This window comes from Zeugodacus cucurbitae, chromosome X, assembly GCF_028554725.1.
Source record: "Zeugodacus cucurbitae isolate PBARC_wt_2022May chromosome X, idZeuCucr1.2, whole genome shotgun sequence".
Lineage (NCBI taxonomy): Eukaryota > Metazoa > Arthropoda > Insecta > Diptera > Tephritidae > Zeugodacus > Zeugodacus cucurbitae.
The window spans coordinates 30,546,314-30,566,089 of record NC_071672.1 but is presented as its reverse complement, the minus strand read 5'-3'; the positions used below and the strand labels follow the sequence as shown (position 1 = coordinate 30,566,089).

Sequence of the window (19,776 nt, the reverse complement as noted above, 5' to 3'; positions counted from 1 at the left end):
CTCATTTCACCAACAGACTATAGTATATCCAAGATTAGTGATGAAAGATCTCACAATAATATCTCGGTATATATTATTTTAAAATCATTATATTAGTTATATGGAAGGTTAGGGTAAGTAATTGCCTGAATTTACTAACTTTACTAAATTTTTGTCCCCTAGAACATAAGGGAAAAAATTGCAACTGAAATGTAATTTCAGGATATCTGAGAGATTTACCGATTTTTTCGATACTAACCTGATACTAACGAACCTAAATAATTTTTTCTAATTTTTTTTTTTATTTCGTGTTATTGTATATATATTATTCTGTTTCTGAGCTTCAGGTTTTAGTGAAGCACGTAAATCACTTTCACAACTCTAACAGTCGACTGGATCGAGTATGTTTGACGTTTGACAATGGAGGATTGTTAATTTACGCTGTCATTATACGCAGCAACTGCTTATGTATACTAGACCAGAAATACATTACCACTGACTAACTGCTATACCTTGGTATAGTATAGATAATTGGTAAAATCAGACAACTGCTCAAGATCAGTTGCCAGTTTATCTTTATATTTTTGAAATTACGTTTCTTTCTAATCGAATAATTTACCAAAGAAATCGTTGTTCTTTAAGGGGTTACAATCAAGATACAATTTCCAAAAAATCGATTTTTTTTATTTAATTTGCGTAGTGAAAATAGAAGGTTCTTGAGTGCTTGAAAAACCATAATACATATGTGTACCACAGAGCAGCTTCGGGTATGTTCGAGTGTGTTCAATCACACTAGCTTAAATTCGGTACGAGTGTGTCGTAACACTCTTCAAACACGTGTTCGATCGAGTTTGGAACCCGAAGCGAAAATAACGCAAACGAACAATCACGACGGTCCTATGTTCGAGTGCAAGCAGCAAACTCGGATTTTATGTATATTATATTTTCGGGTGTGTCGTGCACGTATTGATTGTGATCGACACACTCGAGTGGCACTCGAAGACCAAAAAATAATAGATAAACATACGTACACACATATGTATGTATGTTGGCGTCGGGATGACGCGTTCTGTCTTAGCTTTTTTGGTTGAATAATTTGAATATTAGACGTACATAGTACATATTATAAAAGAATAATTCAATTTAAGAATAGAATTCACTCAAAACTTATTTTATTTATTAATTCATAAATCATAAATAAAAAACATTTCATTGCACTTAAATATTTTAATTTTTTTTAAATCACAAATTTCAGGTGTAGACCAGATAAGGTGTTTGTGCTATTGGAAATGTTCTCACAACCCGAATTTTCTATCGTTGTCATTATGAATTATAAAAAGTAAACAAAACGAACAAACCCAATAATCGTTGACAATCACTACGCAATAATAGCATGACTGCCAATTACATACATACATATTCTGAAATTTTGTGCACACTCGTGTGTGACTCGATCACATTCAATACGATCGGGTTAGAGTTCCAGCTCGTTCACAAACGAGTGTCAACTCGGCACTCTGTTAAAACAAGCATAGACCCCTTTCACACAGGCAATTTTTGTCGCGGCAATTCTTATTTTTATAGGAGAGGGGGCGACGAGGAGAGGAGAATCGCGCCGAGTCTGCTGTGTTCAGGCAACACGCTTTGTGTTCTTATTCGTAACAGTTCGCTGCTACGTAACAGTGTTGCATTTGCACATATTTTAAAATTACTGTTTACAATATATTTGAAAATTTTAATTTAATCATTTAATTTTGTATGTAATTTGCAAATACATATAGAAATATGCATAATATAATTAAAATGTGCTAGAAAATTGAGAATAACGATAAAAATTAGTTAATGAAATATATATTTTTTGCTTGGAAACGATGCGTACAAGAAGTTGAGAAAATAATATGAAAGAGAATGACAGAAAAACACGAACAGAGTTGTCGAACAAGAATTGCTCGTGTGAACGCAAGGGGCTACAGCAAAAGAGAATCGCCCGAGAATTAGCAACAGAAGTTGCCTGTGTGAAAGTGGACATATATGCTTGTGTTTCGAGTGTCGCGAAAGGCTCGTTCGTTTTGAACATGTCTCCAAGCGATCAATACGAGTATTCATACCGAAAAGTTTGATCAAACAAAATCAGAGTGGACATTCGAGTGTGCACGAAAATGATATACCCGTTGCAGCTCTCTGATGTGTACAAATTCTTGGAATAATAAACTTAGAAGTTTTCTCAGCAAAAATGTTTGAAAAACGCATTTTTAGCGCACCAACTAGTTGTAACCCCGGAATTACTTTATGAAATCGTATGCGACAAACGTATTATACAAATAAATTAATTCAAATATTTACCAAACATAACGATTTTCGAATTTCAATGAGCTTAACTGAGGCATTTGATATGATTTTTAGGGACATAGGTGGCATTTGCTGTGGGCCATAAAGTAAAGGTTTTACTGTCCATTGTAGTAGTATTTCGCTTAAATGTAGTAAAAATAAATAAAAAAATAAGCACGAAAAAGTTCTCACTGGGTTTCTTAGCTTTCGTGTTCACCTACCCACTCTCAGTTGCTCTCATGCCAACAATTTCTATAGCTGATCAGTAGTGACTAGCTACTCACACATCGTCTCATGAAAAACGCACATACAGAATTATATTAATTCCAGCAAAATTACTTATGTAAGTCACCGGTTGTCCAGGCATGAAATGTAAACTGGTTTAAATACGTAACTGATTTTCTTCAATAACAATATCATGCTGCGCCAGTACGCTACTTTTTTAAATTACGAAAATAAATTTGTGTCCAATTCTAATTTTCTAATTGCTAAAATGTATGTATGTGTATAAATATATGGAAAATCTAATTGAGGCATTTACTACAGTTAATCGTTATAGAATAATTGGTGAACACACAGAGATAGAGAGGAAGAAGGAAGAGCAGACGATAGAGAGACAAAAGTGGAGAGTTTTGAGAGTTGTGAGCGTAAATATACACAGAAAAAATTGATAAATGTTAATAATTTTTTATGATTTTCACTGTATGCGCTTTCATTTCATATTTCAATACTATATACATATGTATATGTGCATATTATAAGTAAGAAAAAAATTTGGGGAAAATTTCAAAGTCAAAGCCAACATTTCGTTACATAACAGTTATTCATCAAAACACGAGAAGAGTAGCAAAATATAAAAAGTAACATACAAACAAATTGTAAATATCAATTCTGAATAAATTTCAAAAAACAAAAAGTCAAAAAGAAAAATAATTATAAAATTTTAATACTCGAAATATTTTGAAAACGTATGCAAAAATTAAATTGGAAATTGAAAAAATTTGGTTAACAAAAGTAAAATTTACTACTACTAAACTACTAAAAAAATAATGCTAAACAGAAAATATAACATACAAACAATATGCATGTCTAGTGTGTTGCTCATATATTAGTGTATATTTGTCGCGAATTGAATGTGAATTTTAACGCTAAAGTTTTAGTTTTACAAATTAGCTGACATTATGCAAAAAATAACATTCACTATATAGTGAAGTGAAGACAGTGCACAAATTTACTAAAATTAAAAAAAAACTATCCAGCTTCATACACGTATCTACAAATGTCGTTTGAATTGCCGAACAACAAAACCTGCTGCGCCTTTACAACGCTTTACTGACCCAAACTTTAATTTTAAATATTTAATCGATTGATAATTTTAGGCTGTAGCTGATGCAGAATAATCATTCAAATATATTGCAGCATTTAATACTGCATTGAAGGTATATTGATAAGACTTGCTCTCATCACAGGCCACTAGGCGCAAATATCCATATTTCGAAGTATAGTGATGAACTCACACCTTCCTGTTTATAATAAACTTAAGCAATTTGTTATTTCTCAAATGCAGTTTTACTTGTTATATGTTTTGATATCATTTAAACAGACGCACGGACAGACAACACAGTTTATATGCATATTATCTAATAAGTCCGCATTTTTTGATTGAAGAATTGAAGAATTTATAAAAAATAATGCGCAAACTACCAGCCGGTTTCACGGAACAAACTCAAGCGAAATTTAATTAATTTCAGTTGCAGTCATATGCAACTATGTTTACGTTTTTCTATTAGCAGTTTTCTATATTTTATTTCCAATTTTTTGTTTACATAAATCAACAGTTATTCTTACTATTACTGTCAAATGTGAATAATGTTGAAAGGTAGTACAAAGTTAAATAAAACTTAAAATTAAATGGAACCAAATTTTCAATTTAAAAATTTCGTGAAATCGGCTGTAAGTGTAAGCGCAAGTCTTTTCTCTCTCTCTCTCTCTCTTATGTAATGTGTTTTTATGAATAGAGCAGAAAAATTTAATGAAGTACAAAAATGTGTGTATTTATTGAATGGAAATTTTTATATTTAACATTAGACAAATTACTAAATCATAATATACACAAATCAATAATTCTCAATATTTATATTTTGTTGTAGATGGTACTATTTTATTTTTTCGTTTTGCATTTTATTATGTTACTTGACTAGCACGAAACTAGTACCTACGGTCTCCCTGGAACATAGTCTGCCTTTAAAATAACAACAGTTAAGCAAGCGCTATTTTGTTTGCCAAAATATTAAATTTTAATTCATTCATTCAGACAGTATTTTTATATAATAAGTATTTTATGTATTAAATAAATAAAAAATAATTTGAAAATATTTGAAATTATTTTTATTGAATATTATACTGCTGACAAACTGCATAAAATTAAAAAAAAAAAACCTGTATATTTATGCAAGAATTTATTTATTTTTTTGTTTTGCTTTTCCTTTTTGAATGTAATTCATACAAAATCTAGCTTAATCAAAACCCGTTTGAAGGTTATAATCACTACTTATTAAAAATATATTTTTTATTGAAATAAAAGAAATATGTATTCAGTAAAAAACTGAAAATAATTAATGTTAACAGCTCGAAAGTTAATTCACAAAATATACAACTCCAACACCAACATTAAAACTCTGACATCTGACATAAATACAAATTAAGATTTTTGTATCAGCGGCAACGTACGGAATTTCATTGCCTCATAGGAGCTAGGAACACTATTGAATTTTATTTTTATTCGACGTGCATAAATGGAAGTATTGAAAAATCTAAACGGTTTTTTAGAGTTTTGACAGCATTGCACGCTTTACAAAAAACTTATCACCAAAAAGAATTTTATAATTTTTCATAATCATCCAAAGAAAAAAATATTACAGAGAATTTATAAGATGGTGTGTGTGAAAACATTATTTAACAAAGTTTTGTTAAGAAAGCAGCGAAAATTAATATTCAACCATCCCATATATGCATGTATGTAGGTCAACAATTTTCATTTTTGTGTAATGCAAATGAGCAATACTTTGTAATGATGCGGCATAAATGTATTTTTGCAAAGGACACATTTTGTTAAAATTAAACGTTTGACTACAGAGCACATTGTCCCCAAACAAAGCATGAACAGTTTAATTAATAAAACTCTGTAGTAATGAAGTGTGGATTTAACAACTGGAATGTAGGGAACTAATACAATTGCTGTTTGGTATTGCTAAATATGACCTTCATTAATTGACCACTGCTGCCTATGTACAATTTAAATCAGAAATATTTTACACGCTATTCAATTTGGTCACACGGTTAACAATAGTTATTACCAACCACCAACATTTTTACTAATAAACAGCATATACTGTCGTTGTGTTATAATCATACTTATTGGCTGAAAAGTAAAATTTATTACAAACAATTTGTAACTACAACATACTTGGTTTAATCACCGACGACGGTTTATAAAACAACCAAAATATTATATAGTGTGCCTCTGCACTGTTCAATGTTGCTACAATAGTTTTCATAGTTTTCCTATAACTCGAAAAACATGTATGCTTTTAACTTGTCAACATAACTGCCACGCCTGCTTTTTCAATACAAATTACTGTTTAAAGTGTTTGAAGCCAGAATATAAGCTACGTTAAAGAATGTATCTTGTTAAAATCACATTTTTGAAACATTATTTTTTACGTTGGTTAAACTTATGCAAATTACTAGAGTAAATGTATTCATAAAATCAACTTATAAGTGTACTAATTATTTTAAATATATATTTTAAAATAAGTTATTGGAAGAACCATCATTAAGAGTCAAAAAATATATGTATGAAGTAATAGTACCCCAAACCCGGAAGGTGAAACGTATACATGAAAGTAAATATGAGGTGAACATGCAGAAAAATTGATAAATATTGAAGTGTTGCGTACGCTTTGAAGTTGCTTTTACGTACGTATATATGTGTGTATGTATATTTGGAGTTTAGAATATTTCGAAAATTATAATTTTAAACTGTTTTGCGCAGTTTCAACTGCAAGCTTGTTAACAGTTCACATATTGCATGTTTCCAAGTAGAATTATTTAAATAGATGGTATTGCAAACACACCCCAAAAGCAAATCTAAAGTGTCTTATGTGCATACAAAACGAAATAGTAAGAATTCACTTTCCCTTCCGTTTCTATTTCATACCAAATAATATACGGCGGATATACAAACACAAATTAACAAAGAACCTTCTGGATATGGGGTATTTGATGGAGTTCGGAAATATTCATTGGGTTTTTAATATGCTCACTTTGGTTCCAACGAACCATCATATATCGTAACATAATTTTAATTTGCATTTTCTCCATTTAAACCATACGTAAGCATAGGTATTATTAGAATCCCAAATAGTTCAGGTTTTATTATTTACAAATAATTATTCTAACTTAATTAATTTAATTTAGATTTTTCATTACACGTCTTTAACCTTGTTTTTTCTTTTTTTAATTTCTTCATGTAAGACTAATGTGCATTTTAGAAATACTTGAAATCTTATATTTTCATTCTAAACAATATAACAAAATATATTTGGGAGTTCACAATAGGTTTGTTGAAAAAATATCGATATAGTATAGATATGCAACGATATTTGTTAGCGATATTTAAAATGTTGATATCGAAAAATGATTATTGTTTATTCATTTACAACAGTTGTAAACTTTTTGTTATTGTTTTTAAAAGTAAAATTTGAATAAGCTAATACAACACCGCAAGTTATGTTTAGTGTGCTAATTGTGGCTGTTCATCTATCAGCCGTTTTTTGTTTACATAAAATGAAAAATGAAATCAACTAAAACTAAGGTTCTAAGTTATATTTAATTAAAGACCAGTTAAAAAAAGGCGCTTATAGATTTGCTAAGTGAAAATTCCCAACATGAGGTTAATTTTTCGTTTAACGTTTCGTATAATAATATATATTTAGTTGCAACTTGAAAAAAAAAATCTATTTCTTTCTATGTCTCACCACCTGAATAATTACCGAAATAGTACATGCTATAGGCCGGTGTTTGGTCTAATGACTATGCTAATGCAATAGCACACTATTTCAATAAACCAATAGTAGGGCTTGTGAACTCCCTAATTATGAAATTAATTAAGTAAAATTAAATTTTATTAAGTAAAATAGTACAAATTCGTACGTTATGGCGTAATTGACTATTTCCGAACTCTTTGTTGTTAATTATGCAATTATAATTATAAATATGTACATAACATATATATTTATATAATTCTGTAAATATAGGTATATAATTTTTAAAATGTGTATTAATTTTCATATAAGTGTATATATATATATGGAATGTAGAATTGAACTTATAGAACGAAAAATTACTTGATTTACGAAAAGTTGAATAATGAGTAGTGTGAATATGCAAATAATAATATATTACTTAATGTGAGCTCTTTCGAATAACTGTATTTATGTATTTATATATGAATGAAACAAAAAACAACGTTTATGATGTGAAATAATACTTAAAAAATCGCCTAAACTCTATAGCTATAGTAAATAAAAATATATTTCGTTATGTAACTAATAAATATTTGTATGTATATATATATATATATATATTTCAGTTACTAAAACAAGATAAGGACCACTTACTTGAGTTTGTAAGCGTGTCAGTCCGCGTATCCAAAGTATTTGACCAGCACGTGGTTTCTTATCAGAGTCAATGGAATCGAAACGTTCTTCTCCCAAATGCATAGCATCAGTGTATTCTTCAGGGTGTCCACGACCCCAACTGTAAATAAATACGCGAAATTGCCACACAAAATGAGTATACGCACACATTTTTATTACACACATTTTCAAATATATGTATATACAATAATGTATTGACGGATGGAGTATGTATTTACAAAGTGAATTATGCAAATGGTAACTACACTGTAATTGTTATATATATTTTGATTTCTCAATATTAATTATATAATAGACACGTGTGTATTCTGCACTAGCATTGCAAGAGTTATAATACAAAAAGAAAACAAAAGCAATTTTTTAGGCAGAATTTACTGCGGCAACCACAGCTACAAGCGCTATTGCAACTCTCTGCACTTGCAACAACTTCACTTTATAGCGTACGACATAAGTACATATAAAACAAGTAAGGAAGGGCTAAGTTCGGATGTAACCGAACATTTTATACTCTCGCAATTTATTGAAAAAAATTTTGAAAAAATCTTGTTTACATAACACACAAATTTACCCATTAATTCGGCATAAAGTTTAATAGAATAACGAAAATCGTCATATATAGTATATGAGGGTTGAGCTAATTCCTGAACCGATTCCATCCATTTTCACCAGCAAGGTGCACTATATCCAAGCCTATACGCTCACTTAATTTTGCTAAGATATCTCACATATTAACCAATACATATAGTGGAATAAAGCTCACCGTATTTTTGAAAAACCTATAATTAGGTATATGGGAGCTAGGAGAAGTTATGACCCGATTTTAATAATTTTTGGAACAGAACACTATTAGAAGAAAACAATTTCCTCTGAATTACATTAAATTATCTAAGAGATTTACCCATATTTTCGGTTAAAATTTACCCTTAGGCGCTGAGTTCAACATGTTCGATATCTGGGGCCTTGAAAAGTTATAGTCCGTTTTTCACAAATGAAGCCAGAGATGATATACACTATTTGTGTAAAGTTTTATTCCGCTATATTCATTGGTAACTTATCCATATTAATATTATAAATGCGAAAGTAACTCTGTCTGTCTGTTACTCTTTCACGCCTAAACGGCTGAACGGAATTTGATGAAATTTGGTATGGTGATAGATGATAACCTAGAAATGGTCATGGGCTATTAATAATCACGCCATCGTTCTTAGGGGGAAGGCAGTAGGCAGATAATTAAATTGAGTTAGTGATTTTTTGCTGGGAGTTTTGCTCTATCATGCCTAAACGGCTGAATGGATTTTGATGAAATTTAGTTAGGAGATAGATAGTACTTAGTTACATTTTTATTATTAGGTAGTTAAGGTAGCTGTTAGATGTAGGTATTTTCTTAACCAATCATTCATATGTATCTCTATGTTTACTCAGATACGTATTATTCTTTATTTCTGCAGTCGCTTACATTTGTTAATTCTCAATTCATGTGCATGTTCATATGTATGCAGCATATTGTTTATGATATAAAATATATGTATATAAATAATAATATTTTGAAGGTTGTCAGTGTTGCTTTGTTAAAATATTGTTGCTTTGCTTTGTTAAAACATTGTTGCTTTGTCATTGTTCAATTGTATAAGGTTGTGTCGATAGCCCAAAACAATTTGTAACAAGTAAGGAAAGGCTAAGTTTGGGTCCAACCGAACATTTTATACTCCCGGAATTTATTGATGTAATTTTATTAAAATAACACACAATACTGACCCATATATTCATAAAGAAGAATAGAATAACGAAAATCATCATATATTGTATATGAGGACCGTGGTAATTCCTGAACCGATTTCACTCATTTTCACCATCAAAGCATAACGGGAATAGGGGCAACTTGGCAACCTGTTAGTAGGCACACAAACTGTACATTCGGCATTGAAATTACTCCTAAATTGCAAATCAACGAAACACCAGTTTGCAAAATCGCCAAAAATAGCGCTAAAGCGAAAATTTTCCAGATATGCAAGTTGATAATTTGGGAAGTACGGCGCATAAATGACGTAGCCAACAATCCCAAAGGATTTTTATAATCATTGGAGTTGCCTGGATGCCATGTCACCACTTAATTTTACATTTAAAAGTAGCATCAGTTGTCATCATGCTGTATAACATAAATCAACCTCGACTTTGTAATGAACTTTGTATAGTCATCGAAGCCAAGATTGATTGTATATCTTAGCCACAAAACGTGTGGCCGGGTCTGCTAGTGTATATATATAATAAAGTGAAGGAATAAGATGGAATTCAAAATTGAGTTATAAGTAATCGTGGTTGTAAACCGATTTCGCCCATTTTTTGTCCGTGTTATCAGGGTGTCAAGAAAATATTATATACCGAATTTCATTGAAATCTGTCGATTAGTTCCTGAGATATGGTTTTTGACCCATAAGTGGGTGATGCCACGCCCATTTTCCATTTTGTAAAAAAATCGGAGTGCAGCTTCGTTCCGCTATTTCTTCTGTAAAATTTAGTGTTTCTGACGTTTTTCGTTAGTGAGTTAACTCACTTTTAGTAATTTTCAACCTAACCTTTGTATGGGAGACACTTTGTGTTTTTGGTTTTCGCCATTTCGTGGGCGTGGCAGTGGTCCCATTTTGCCCATTTTCGAAAGCAACCCTCTCACGGTCCCAAGGAACATGTGTTCCAAGTTTCATTAATCTCAATTTTCACTCAAGTTATCGCTTGCACGGACAGACGGACGGACAGATATCCGGATTTCAACTCCACTCGACATCCTAATCATTTATATATATATAACCCCATATCTAACTCTTTTATTTCTTGGTGACACAAACAACCGTTATGTGAACAAAACTATAATACTCTCATAGCAACTTTTGTTGCGAGAGTATAAAAATACATAAAAATATGAAAATAAAATATAACAATACAATTTCTTTATAAAAATGTGGTAAAAGAAGTTTATTCTTAAATAAATTTTAAATCATTAAAGTTAGTTGACTACTACGCGTCAAAACTTATAAAAAAAATTAGTAAAGGCACGTAACATAAAATAACAATAAACATAAAACAAAACACGACGCTGACAACACACCATATAACTTTTTTGCAACAAAAAAGTAAATTAAACCTACGCAACATTTTTTTTTTAAACAATATCTAAACAACAAAACAACTTCATGAGAATATTGAATTAAATATTTCATATTTGTTATAGCAATATACATATTTATAACGAAAGTTTACTAGTAAATCAACAAATATTAGAATGCAATATATTAGTAAAAGGTAATTAATACAATAAAGTGTAAGTATTTTTTTTTTCTTTTACCAAGTCTGTTATTCTGAACACAATAAAAATTAAACTTTCTACAAAAATCAATGAACACAGCATTTGGTTAAAATACAAAAAAATTATATTTACAGTTGTTTTGCTTAATAAAGGGATTTGCAAATTTTCAAAATTTTCAACCAATTAATTTGGTAATGTTTATTAGTTTTTTCTTTTAAATGTTTAACAACTGCAGCCTAAGCATTATAAATAGTGTAGTTTATTTTTAGTAGCAAATTAAAATATGTAACGAAATTTTAAAAATTGATATACCTGGCAACACAATAATAAACGAAAAAGATAATTTAAATTTTGTCTGGAAACGAGATACATAGCTGTGATGAAACAAACCCACAAATATATAAATCTATCTTATGCACGCAACTAGTTCGAATATTGATTATTTTTTTTGTTTTTATTTCACATAGTTTGTTATACACTTTTAAAGACGTCTACTTAAAACATATTCGTGTACAAAGCCAAAAGCGAAGCAAAGTTTTACCTTTACTAATAATTCCGCAGCATTTAGACACAAGTCGCATTACGTTGTACGCGTCTAACAGCCGGTTTCACGAAACAAATTTAAGTAAAAAATAATTAATTTCAGTTTCAACATTTGTATAAAATTGTATGTAAATGGTTACGCTTTGCCCTTTAAATATTATTTAAATATTGTCATATTCAACTTTTTTTACGTTTTTATATCAGCTGTTTTCCAATTTTTTCCATTTTGGCAATTTATTTCTTTACATAAATCAGCTGTTATTATATCTGATCACTGCCTTTTAATTTTTCGGCTGCGAAATGTGAATAATGATCAGACGCATGAAAATTAAGTACAAAGTTAAATTAAAATTAATTTTCAATATTTTAAAAATTTAAAATTTAAAGTTAATTTTGAATGAAAATATTTCGTGAAACCGGCTGTAAATGTGGTAAATATATACTTAGAAAGGCCTCGCTTCAGTACATAAATTACGTTCATACTATATTTCATCTAGTTTATGCATTTTTATTTAACTACGCACGCTCGTTCCACATATAAAATATAATAATATGTATTACTTAATTTATAGTATACTGTTAAAGTGTATTATAAAGTCAACATACTGATTTTGCATATGGAATAAATAGAAATATAAACATTTGTGTGTGTATCTTAAAGCTATTTTTTTAATTCAATTAGATCGCGAATACGTTCACATGGAAGTTAAATTACATTCAAGTTGTTAAATATAATTCAATGTAAGTAGCACCCGGATTCCCGGTTTTACAGTTTTTGTACGCAGTTTTCCGTTAAATCAAAAATAATGCCTAAAAGTAATACTAACATACACATTTGTATAATATACCAACAACAATAAACGACTGCCAATGAAAAGTCGTCCGTCCCAATTAGTAACTTTAAGCAAAAAAAAAACTAGTAAATGATTGACTTGTGTGCATTTCCGTTTTTTAAATATTATATAATATATTTCTCAAAATGTGTTAAGCAATAATGCTATCAATATGCCAAAGCCCACGCGAGTATATATTTAATTCCATAACCCAACACCATTAACTCATATAACCTATATTTGGTCCCTAAAACCAGTTTCAATTTAGAAATATTGTATATTGCTTGTATATGTAGAATTGTGCTAAATTATATGTAGTAAGTGCAACAAAGTGTAATTATAGCGTGTGGCATAACTAAAAAGGCTTTCTATATATTATGTGCTAGCATCTGTATTTGATGTGTCTTGTATTGCCATGCGTGTAGTTTAAGGTGCAATTATGTGAAAGACTCGTAGTGCTTTTATTGAATCGAAAATATTTACTCACGATAAAATTTTAGGCAATTTTCTTGTAGGCACTGAAGTGATTAATTGTCCCCAGACTAACGTACCAATACCAAAGAATATGCACCATAACCATTGATCAAGAGATAGTGCCTTGGTGGAGAATGCCATTTTGCCATATTGTATTATAACAACCTAAAACACGAAAAAGACAGCAAAATAAAACCAATACTTATAAATAATTTATATATCGGTTAGGATAAAAACCATACCTGGGAAATCATTGTGAAAATCCATATTGTGTAAAATATGGGATTGGTGAACAAACCCTCTACTACATTTCGCTGTCCATGTATTTTTCGTGCATTTATCTCATTGAACAAAGTCATCATAACGAATGTATTGAAAATTATAGTAAAATGTTGCGTTGGACTAGCACCAAGATCTTGATGACGCCCATCTTCAATATCTAGTATCCTATTACCTAAAATAGCAACCAAATTAGGTAGATGTATATTTAGTTAGAGTACAGTTAATAATTGTACAAATATGCTTACCCACAAACAGTAATCCAAATATTATAAATAGCTGATATAAAGCTTGTCCCAAAATATTTTTCATCATTGTACGTGATATAAGTGGTTTAGTACGTCCGTATGGTTTACGTAATAGTAAATCTGGTGTTGGAAGTTCAGTAGCTAAGGCCAGTGATGCAAGCGTGTCCATAATAAGATTTACCCACAACATTTGTACAGCCTATTAAATTACGGTTTAGGTAAGTGTAGTACAAACATACACATACGCCGCATATACATACCTTCAGTGGCGAGTCTTGTACGGCACAGGCGCCAATAAATGCAACAATTACAGCAACGACATTTACAGTCAGTTGAAATTGCAAGAATTTAGCAATTGAATCGTACACATTACGCCCCCACATAACTGCTTTCACAATACTGCTGAAATTATCATCTGTCAATATAATATCGGAAGCTTCCTTAGCCACATCCGTGCCGGCGATACCCATTGCAAATCCAACGTCAGCCTTTTTCAACGCCGGACCATCATTCGTGCCATCACCAGTCACAGCGACTACTTCACGGTTCTCGCTTATTTTGCTGTCAATAATTCCTGTCAAAGATAGTTCAATGTTAGGAAAATATATTCATATTGCAATTGCTAAGGAAAACACCTTTAACAAGTGTGTATTTGTCAGTCGGTGAGGAACGCGCCAATACACGAAGCTTTGGCCACACCTTATCAAGTAAATGTTGTTGAACCTGCCATAAAATTATAACAAAAATTTAAATTTACAATTATATGTACAATAAATGCGTTGCACTCACGTCGCCATTACTGTCCCTAATTCGACGATTAAATTCTTTGCCTTCTAAAATGAGGAAGTCATCGTTCGGTCGCAATATGCCACATTTAGAAGCGATTGAGCGTGCAGTATTAATGTTATCACCAGTAACCATACGTACAGTTATGCCAGCGCGTTGGCACTTGCGTATGGCATCAGGAACTTCTGGACGGACGGGATCTTCAATTCCCACCACACACAGGCATGTCAAGTTAGTCATAATATTCTCTTCATCATCCCAGTTTGGTTCGCCATCAATATGTACTTCGTTAATTGCCGCTTTGCCAGGCACGAAATCGCGGTAAGCTACAGAAATAGTACGTAAGCCATCACAAGCCATAGGCTCAATGACTTCACGTATAAGGCGCTCTTGCATATCGCGTGTGAATTTTTCCAAAACTCCATCGTGGCCATAAATAAAAGAGCACCTACGTTATATGAAAGTATTATGCCTAAGTATATTTTCTAACTACAACTCAAATAATATTCATACTTTTTAAGCATTATTTCAGAAGCGCCTTTCGAAAACAGACGATATCCGCCATTTGGACGCGGAATTACTGTACCCATGCTCTTGCGCACTGAATTAAATGTATATACACGCGTAAATTTATCCTCAGTAATTTCATCACGAATCGACTGATATTTCACGCCTAAACCTTGTACGAAGCCCAAAAGCGCACACTCAGTTTTATTGCCTACCTGTATTGGTAGATCTCCAGGATTTTGTCCGGGCTAATAGGGGGATGCAATTTGTAACAGACTGTAAATACTTTTTGAACAGCACTTACCATTATATTGGATGTGTAAGCTGAATTGACTGAGATACCCATTGTTATCAAATTGCCGACATGTTGCGGTATATCATTTAATGTTGGAAGAACTTTGCATAATTTTTCACATATGTAAGATTGCACGACAGTCATGCGATTTGTTGTAAGTGTGCCAGTCTTGTCCGAGCAAATGGCAGTGGCATTACCCATGGTTTCACAAGCATCTAAATGTCTCACCAAGTTGTTGTCTTTCATCATTTTCTACAACAATTTTGAAGTATAATCCGTTTGGCACAAAAATAAGCTTAAGCATGCAGCTTACCTTTACGGAATAGGCTAATGACAGTGTAACAGCTAATGGCAAACCTTCTGGAACAGCTACAACTAATACGGTAACACCGATGATCAGGTGTTTCACTAAATTGTTCGCGTAAGTATTTTTCCATTGATTGTTTCCAAAGACAAAGGTTGTCATACAGAACTGTATAACTAGTATGATTACAGTTAAAACAGCTATTGTTGAACCGGCATAGCCAATTTGTATAGCCAACTTGGTCAATTTCGCTTGCAGTACGGACTTTTCCTTTTTATGACTAGCTTCGGCTGGGGATGAAGACTGTTGTACATGATTGCCATCGGATTCCGATTTGATGCCATCAGTTGGGGGTGGTGACATGTGCATGTTCTTCACGGGTGCACGGCCATCGTCAGCACCTACATACATACAATAAATCGTTAATAATACATCTTAATAGCATATATATGTACGGCATTACATTGACAGTAATTAAAAATAATTTCTGAAATAAGAGACAACTGAAAATCATACAAAGATACACAATATATATTGTATTAATGGTTGAAATCATAAACCAACACTGTTGTGTAGAATATAACACTACTTATTATTTGAAATTGTATATTAGCTTGCACACATGATTAAGTTTTCAGGTGTTATTATTGCAAATGACGAATACTAAGTTTGAGATATATATGTATTACGTGATATAGTGCAAACATACAATCGTCCACCCAATGGAAAAATATACAGTGATTTATAGTTACATAAATAGATTACAAAGAATTGTTTTCATTCAACTTGTTTTTTGGAATGAATAACATTGAAAATAGTAAAAAAAACGTAAAACAGCATCAGATTTATGCGATTTATTTGTTTACATAAATAAACTGTTATTCCCACTAACATCACTGCCTTTTCTTTTTTGTATGCCAAATAATGGAATGATTTCACCATTCGCAAGATACTTAAGTACAAATTTAAATAAAAAGAAAATTAAAATTAAAATTAAAGGGAACCTAATTGTCAATTAAAAAATTTCATGAAACAGGCTGTGAAATATTGAGTGGAAGCTCAGTTATTTGCAACGTTGATGCCTACATTTGTTGCAGGTAACTTGGTATAGTAGATAATGCTGGGATGGATAATGTAGGGATTGATTATAAGCTGTGGTGGATAATAATTGCCACCGAAATACGTATTAAATCCATATTAATTGAATAGATAAGTAAAAGCCTTGACAGACGGCAGCGCTAATTTGCATTAGCGTGCTTAATTAGATCAATTTAGTGCAAATTAGTTACGCACAAAAATTTCAATTTCGCGCATTTAGCTGAATTTAGCAAATTTGAGTGGGTAGCACTGTCCAATTTTTGCTATTGTGAATGGTGATTGATACAAAAAATCAGGATACAAAACGTAAACAAATGAATTACTTTCTTTTCTATTTTACTAATTAAATTATGTTCAAACAAATTTTAACATTTTTAGATGGCAGAAAATCAACCGCGCACAGTGTCGTCTATCTAAATGCACATATCTGCCGTAGTCACCATAAAATTTCAATGAGCGTTAGCATTTTTTAAGGCGCATTAATTTTGCGCGTCTGTCACTAATAGAATACATTTAAATTATAGTGCACCATACTTAGTTAGTTAGACAACTTATTTGACTAATATATCCACTTTGCTGTATGTCCTAAATTAAAGCGTCAAGCGTTACGTTCTCTAACAGATATACATATTTGCATATTTTTCAATATATTCTTAAGCCCATTATTGGTTTTCATTTTACATAAATAGTATACATGATAAATCTGAAAAATAAGCGACACAAATATCATTAAAAATATTTATAATCCTATAGACTTACAAATCTTGATAAGTTTCAGCTGAGCTGATTCCACGAAATACTGTCAAAGCTACAAACGCGTCATTGCTTTGACGACTTAAGATGATTTTATGAAGAGAATTTCAAATTATACACAGGCATATATTTTTTTAATAGACGGTACACACAAACTAGTTAAGGAAAACATTAATATTAATTAGTACGAAATATTTACCCGACTGCGTAAAAATTAATTAATAAATTTTAGAACACAACACATAAGTGCAACAAATATTAAACAATGTGCAGTGAAATAATATTGGAAAAGTGTTAAGTGTTCAAACCAATGGCGAACGCAGTGGTATTAAGTTAATCCAAAGATAAGTTATGCTGTATAACAGTTTCAATAACTTAATAAAAAGTGAGGGCGCTGAATTGGCTCTCATAAAAAGTATAGAGCATTACAGTAACAATAGTTTGTACTTTAACAGCAACTTATTAAGGCGAAAACGGTTGAACGCTAACAGTTTAACAAAGGATAGTTAAGTTTATTTCTTTTTTATATAAAAACATACGCGTTCGTCACTGATAGAAATAGTAATTGTATAAGTTATGTACAGTATAGTATTGCAGAATAATGAACTTGGTTAGTACAAATTGTTCCATATAGATATATGTTTATACACAAATGTCAAGTTCTTTACATAAAAATAAAAGTGCTGTTGCTCTACAAAAACCTCGAAAATATGTTGTATTGCATGTTACAGGATTTCAAATGAAAAAAAAATAATGTTTTAGTAGTATGTGGATAATTGTCTTCATAGTTCACCTGTTAAACTCTTGCTTTGCTTTCTCGCCTTTTTAGCTTCTGCTTAATTGTACATTAAACGGCGTTTCCATTTTGAAGCAAGTTTGGCATATTTTTGTTTTGCATTTTTACCCAATTGCATGTACAGTAGTAATGGTGGTGTTTGTAAAAGTAGTTTTTTTAATGTATTTTCACATTGTATTGCGCATTGTTTGTCCCGTTTATGGTACACATTTTAATATGTTTATTCATCCCAAAAAATTGACAATATATAGGGTTTAAATTATTATTATTTGATTAATATTTATCGGATAATTGTAGTGGTAGATGAGTAGATCAATGAGCAATCATTCAAACCACATCATGCAACAAGTATGAGCAGTATATGTAAAAAATACAAAAAAAAACATTAAAGTAATAAAAAAAGGGAACTATTGAAGGAGAGTCAAAGGTAGGTCAAAGGTAGTGGTGTTCTAAACAAAATTTCATAATGATTGGGTAAACATACATTTGGAAATTGAGCAACTTCAGCATTAACTCCTTCATACAAACAACTCATTAAAAATTACTATTTTACATACAACTATTCAAACCAATAAGTGATACATCTAAAAGCTTTGAATTAATCAATTTAAGAAATTTAGTAAATGGATAAAAAGTGTACTAATACACAGAGTTTTTGTTAGCTGTTGCTTAAAGCCATATGCTGCGGAAAATTTCATATTGTATATTCAATATTTTAGAAGCAGACATGAATTGGCCGCACGCATTTATCAGTTGTCAATAATATTATAGTGTGCATTAGTACTTAAAAAAATTGCTAAAAATCGTTCCACATAGAGCACATTTTGAAAGTATTACTATCTATATATATTTTAAAATTTTCCTTTGAACTGATGCTGTCTATTATGTGTATCATGCTTTTATTATTTATAAGGTCTAGTAAAAAGAAATGCATTATATTTAAATTTTTTGACTTTAGTAATTTGTAACTCGCGTAATGGTAATCGTCGAGTCGGTCTGTCAATTTTTCGATTACACAAGATCCAATCACTGTACAAAAAACATTTAAAGCCATTTAAATAAGGTTGGATACAAAACAAAGCTTGAGATCCACACCTCAACATAGAGGAGTTAACGGAAAAAATCTCATGTACCGAATTTTCATCTGCGAATCGCGACAACAATATCAAGTAAAAAAGTTGCTAATCTACAGCCTAACCCATGTTTCGGACCTGTACTGTGAAGAATTCGAACGTCTGAATGAAGTAGTGGCCCAGTAGCAGTCAGCTTTGTATATCATCCGGATAACACCAGGCCACGCACTACGATTGTGACTCCGGGAGCTTATTTAGAAGGTTATTACCTTATAGTCCAAACCTGGCAACAGATGATTACTATTTGTTCGTCACTATGGTGTATGATTACGCTGGTAAAAAATCGCAACAAGCAATCTTGTACAAAGCGACTGTCACAGTTTTTTTCCAAAACGTACAAGGGGTTCTTTGCGAATGACGTTATGAAAATCAATCTTAAAAAAAAATCAACGAGTTATCGTA

The 19,776-nt window shown here is 31.2% G+C and overlaps 1 protein-coding gene and 1 long non-coding RNA gene across 11 annotated transcripts in view; one reads left to right on the top strand and one right to left on the bottom strand.

Moving 5' to 3' along the window:
* Positions 1-19,776, bottom strand: part of LOC105219003 (plasma membrane calcium-transporting ATPase 2) — a 91,715-nt gene that overhangs the window by 51,584 nt on the left and 20,355 nt on the right. For 7 of the 9 annotated variants that reach the window (XR_008472113.1, XR_008472115.1, XR_008472114.1 and 4 more), the window contains 11 exons: positions 18,239-18,277; positions 15,604-15,995; positions 15,300-15,542; positions 15,002-15,243; positions 14,492-14,936; positions 14,338-14,425; positions 13,963-14,276; positions 13,703-13,901; positions 13,418-13,629; positions 13,189-13,340; positions 7,989-8,127 (listed from right to left, as the gene is read on the bottom strand). Coding sequence is in view for 4 of the 9 variants with exons in the window: in XM_011194922.3 (XP_011193224.1) it covers positions 7,989-8,127; positions 13,189-13,340; positions 13,418-13,629; positions 13,703-13,901; positions 13,963-14,276; positions 14,338-14,425; positions 14,492-14,936; positions 15,002-15,243; positions 15,300-15,542; positions 15,604-15,995; positions 18,239-18,277 (2,465 nt within the window). In the remaining 5 variants the exon portion in view is untranslated. The remainder of the gene's footprint in view (positions 1-7,988; positions 8,128-13,188; positions 13,341-13,417; positions 13,630-13,702; positions 13,902-13,962; positions 14,277-14,337; positions 14,426-14,491; positions 14,937-15,001; positions 15,244-15,299; positions 15,543-15,603; positions 15,996-18,238; positions 18,278-19,776) is intronic. The other 2 variants (XR_008472116.1, XM_011194925.3) reach the window with 1 other exon arrangement.
* LOC128922952 (uncharacterized) lies at positions 747-8,128 on the top strand. 2 transcript variants are annotated; one of them, XR_008472120.1, is made up of 2 exons: positions 747-2,802; positions 2,867-8,128. It is a non-coding gene; the product is annotated as an uncharacterized LOC128922952 (long non-coding RNA). The 2 variants fall into 2 exon arrangements; XR_008472119.1 differs by having other exon boundaries at positions 2,854-8,128.